Raw genomic sequence first — 4727 nt, forward strand, 5'->3', positions numbered from 1 at the left:
GCCCCCGGGCCGGCCCGCACAATCATTTATTTTTTCATTTTTTTTTTTTTTTAAAAGAAGACCGGTAAGGGGATCTTAACCCTTGACTTGGTGCTGTCAGCACCACGCTCAGCCAGTGAGCCAACCAGCCATCCCTATATGGGATCCGAACCCGTGGCCTTGGTGTTATAAGCACTGCACTCTCCCGAGTGAGCCATGGGCCAGCCCCTATTTTTTCATTTTTTAAAAAGATGACCAGTAAGGGGATCTCTTGGTGTTGTCAACACCGGGCTCAGCCAGTGAGCGAACCGGCCATCCCTATATGGGATGCGAACCCGTGGCCTTGGTGTTACCTGCACCACACTCTCCCGAGTGAACAACTAGCAGGTCCTGTAATCATTTTTAAACAGAACCTAATACGTTGGAGATCTTTCCATGCCACACCCATATTCCCATCTCCTTTTGGACTGCTGCTGGGTGGTATTCCACAGCAAGGAAAGTTTATTTAAGCACTGCCTATTGATAGATATTACCATTGTTTCCAGTTTTGTTTTTTTTAACTGCCCCACACAGGGCTGCAGCAAATGACCTTATAACTGCCTCCTTGGCATGTAAAATGTCAATGTTTCTCCAGAAAGGATCCAGAAAGATGTGGTAGCGCCTGGCCAGGGCTACACAGCTTCATATTTTAAACAGACCCTGTCCTCTTAACAACCTTTTCATGTTTCAGAGTGGGTGCAGGGGAAAAGGTCTCGAGGGAACTCTCTGGAGGGAGGGGTGGGGGGGGAATGTTTTGTATCGTGATTGTGGAGGGGTTACACGAGTATTTCCATTTGTCAGAACTTAAAGAATAGTACACTTAAAATGGGTACATTTTACTGTTTGTAGATTATGCAGCAATGACTTCATTTAAAAAAAAATATATATATATATATATATATACATATATATATATATGCGCAGAGGAGAATGGCCTGGCAAGACAGAATACCAACTCTTTTTAATGAGGACTTTTAAAGCTCTAGCTTTCCCCATAGGCCCCTTTCCTCCGCCCAGCTTCTGCCCAGGCCTCCTCTCCTCCAGCTTCGCCCCAACCTCTTTTCAATCCGCCGCTTATTCACCCTCGAGAGTACCCGGGAGCGGGAGTCGGAATGGAGCTGTCACTGGGTTGGGTGGCCCGGCAATCGCGTCCCTCTCGCGGGGGGCCCCCGGCCGAGGGCTGGCGGGAGGGAAAAGTCCCTTTCCTCCGTGGGACCGCCCCTCCCGGTCGCGGACCCTGAGGGTGTCCGCAGGGCGGCACCTGGGCACTCCCCGGACGCAGGGGGCGGGGCCGAGCCGGCGCCCCGCCCCGCCCCAGCGCTGGGCGTGCCCACCGAGGCCCCGCCCTCTTTCAGCCGGAGCGCAGAGTCGGGTCCCGCCAGGCTGGAAACCGGCTGTCTGTCTCTGTGTCGCCGCCGCCTCCCGGCACGGCACGGTGGAGCTGGGGCCCCCTTTCGCCTGGGAGTTTTGTAGTCGCCTGGGGTCAGCGGTGACATCCCAAAGGGCAGGCCCGGCAGCCGCCATGGTGGCCAAGGATTACCCCTTCTACCTCACGGTCAAGAGGGCGAACTGCAGCCTGGAGGTACCCCCGACCAGCAGTCCGGCCAAGGATGCCGAGGTAGGGCCGCGCCCTCCACCTGGACCTCTCCAGGTCCATCTGCCTGTCCCTCTGTCTCCTTCCAGCTCTCACCCTCTCGGCGCCCTCCCTGTGTCACTGTCTCTGTTTCCCTCTCTCACTCTCTGTGTGCCTCTCTTTCTCTCCATCTATCACACACTCTTTCTGTGACTCCCTGTTTCCATCTCTCACCCTGTCTCTCTGTCTCCCTCCCACCCCTCCTCTGTCCCTTTCCCTCTTCGCGCCGGCCTGGGGGCAGCCGCCTCCTTGCCCCTACCTCTCTTGCTTGCGGCGTGCTGCATGGCTCTCAGTCTGTGGATCTTCTGTCTAGACCCAGCAGAGGGACTTTTCCTACTGTATCAGCAGGCCCAGATGTCAGGGAAGAACTACCCTTTAAGCAAGTGTTTCCTCTTGCCCAGGTGGGGAGAGCAGAGCGAGGTTGTTGGAGGCCCTACTTTCCTCTCCACCTGTCAAACTTAGCCTTGCAGCTGTTTGGCAAAGACTGGACACAGCAGCTTGACTTGTCACCTGTGGCAGGGGGGTAATTCAGCTGGGGGACTGAGGCAACATGAGTAATTTGAATGTCTCCCACATGGATCCTGAAAATGAATTAAACTCCTCAGGGTGGTAGAAAGCTGCCTTGGAACACTGGAAACATTCCCCTTTGTGGGAGCTTTCCTGTGCTTTGAGGGTGATGTGAGGGAGTCCTCGCAACTTGTCCTTTGGCCTTAAAGGTTGGGTTCAGCTGGAGGAGAAAGCATCCCACCTTTCTTTGAGGGTCTTGGGGAATGCAGTTGCTTTCACTAGACTACAGCTTTGCTGTGGCCAAACTAGAGTGGAACCCACAGTATCCAGCTCATCACTGCTGTTCATGTGTGTATCTGAGAGATCTCCACTCTCCCTCATGTCACTCCACCAACATAACCACCACGACCAGGGAAAGTCTGGAGGCAGGTGTACATCGGACCTTGTCACAGCATTCTCGGGGTTCCACCTAGCCACCACCCTTGGATCTGTTCAGCTGTGTGTGCTTGGCTCGCTGAATTATGTATATTTGGGAGGACAGCTCAATGAATCAACGATTCATTGCCTCTAATAAGAGCTATTCCAAGCTGACAGGACTCCAGTCTCTGGTTGTACTCAGCTTTTTGTAAGCTGAGTGCAAACTAATTTCTCCTGCCATCCCTATCCCAGACCCCAACTCAGTTGAATATTTTCACAAAGAGTTTTTGTTCCCAGCAGCCATGGAAGTGTGATGTCCCTACTGGCATTTGGATTCTTATTTAAGTTTTGACAGGACAGCACCTGCACAGAATTCAGGTTGTTCAGGCTTGGAATGGATATAATGATTTTTCAATGGGAACGTCATAATTTAATGATTGTAGGAGCAGTGGGGCTGATGCCCCCTTAAACTCCTTTTGGAAGGAAGAAAAACATAACCAATTTAATTAATAAATTGAAATGGGCCAAAGAAAAGAATAGTGAGAATGGCTCTGGACTCTAGCCAGTCCCTTCTTACTATCACTTAGTCCTGTGGTTTTTAGTAATTTAGCCAAAGGCTTAGGTAAAACTCATCTGTTTAGTCTTTTCTTATATGTAGAATATGGATATGTCCATATCACAAATTGATGAAAGAAACGTATCATCAGATGTCAAATATTAATTTTCTTTATTGGTAGCTGGATCCTGATTATAAAATATGACCTACTGTCCTTTTATGGGAATGTTCTTGTGTGAGAATAAGGTTGGGGGAAGAATAATTTTTGGAAATAGTTGGTAAATATTTTTCAGTTATCACCATTGAGGTTTGTTTGTTCTTTAGTGTTTAAATCAGAGGAGAAGTATGCTTTATACACCTTGAGGCAGAGATGTCTTTTATTGATCTGGCAGATAAATGCCTGATAATGGCGATAGGCAAAGTTGGAAAAAGAAACCTAAGTGAGTTTAGGGGGTATTTTTTTTGTTTCATTATCAGTGCAAAAAGCAGCCAACTGTTGTAGGCCTAGCTTCCCCTTCATAAGCTGTTAGCTGAAATATATTTTCTACCAGTAGGTGTCATCAGAATTTGTAAAAAACAGCATTCACTTTTCTGCCTTTTGAAAAACATGATTATGTAATTGTTTATAAACTAGTCATTGACTATTAATTCCTCAGAAAGTATTTTTTTTTAAGATTGATCGTTTTCTTTGTAGAAATAATGTGGTTATAATAAAAAGAAAAACAGGTCTACCCAAAGGGTTTTCTGGGAAAATAGGACTGGTTCACCTTCAAAGGCAGTTGTAGCAGAGCACCTGTGCCCTTTAAACATGTAATGGCTGTTCGTTCTGAATTTGCTGTAGGGACAGCAGTGTGCACAGTATGGCATTGGCAAGTGCGTTCTAGCATTCTCTCCTGTCGCTCCTGTCGCTGTAGCAAGTGTGCTGGGGAAGGCCACTTAGGAAAAAGCTCATGGGGAGCAGGCAAGTGTCACTGATGTGTGTTTGATAACAATACACTTGAGTAAAAAATGTGCAAATAAACATTCTCTTAAAAGCAAATAATAAGATTTCTACTCAAGATTTAATTTAAGTGCTTTGTAATTTTTTTTATTTGAGTGATAGTTTCCAGTGAAAGTATATATATATATATATATATATTTTTTGCCTTTTGTCTTTTTCCGTGTCCGGCAATGGATCGCAACCCTCAGTGTTGCCCCCGTACCGGACCGGGGACCGGCAACGGGATTGCAACCCTCGGCGTTGCCCCTGCGCCTCACTCAGCCAGTGAGCGGGAACCGGTCTGTATGTGGGATCCGAACCCTCGGGCGGGAGCGCCGCCGCGCTTCCCAAGCGGCGCACTATCCAGTGCGCCACCGGGCCGGCCCAAAAATTGTATATTTTTAATTTATTTTTATTTTCACTAAGTTAACAATTTTAAACTTTTAAGAATAGTCTACATGGATTATAATATTGCTCTGAACATCTGATAAAGTGACTAAAAAGAAAACTGTTAGCTCTAATGAATTACACTGATTCTAAGTTAAAAAATCACTGTTTCCCCATGGTGAGGTTTGCTTTTAAAGAAAGAAGATTCAGGTGAGTGGACACATTGGCTA

General features: G+C 47.5%; 1 protein-coding gene across 6 annotated transcripts in view; it reads left to right on the forward strand.

Annotated features, from left to right (window-relative positions):
- Positions 1-4727, forward strand: part of LOC103603250 (rho guanine nucleotide exchange factor 3) — a 152492-nt gene that overhangs the window by 78099 nt on the left and 69666 nt on the right. For 4 of the 6 annotated variants that reach the window (XR_551595.1, XM_008587743.1, XM_008587742.1 and 1 more), the window contains exon 1: positions 1380-1636. The exons of the other annotated variants lie outside the window; for them this stretch is intronic. Coding sequence is in view for 3 of the 4 variants with exons in the window: in XM_008587743.1 (XP_008585965.1) it covers positions 1541-1636 (96 nt within the window). In the remaining variant the exon portion in view is untranslated. Of the gene's footprint in view, positions 1-1379; positions 1637-4727 lie in introns of those variants that run through there. 6 annotated transcript variants of the gene reach the window in all.

This window comes from Galeopterus variegatus, unplaced genomic scaffold, assembly GCF_000696425.1.
Source record: "Galeopterus variegatus unplaced genomic scaffold, G_variegatus-3.0.2 Scaffold4521, whole genome shotgun sequence".
NCBI classification, from domain to species: domain Eukaryota; kingdom Metazoa; phylum Chordata; class Mammalia; order Dermoptera; family Cynocephalidae; genus Galeopterus; species Galeopterus variegatus.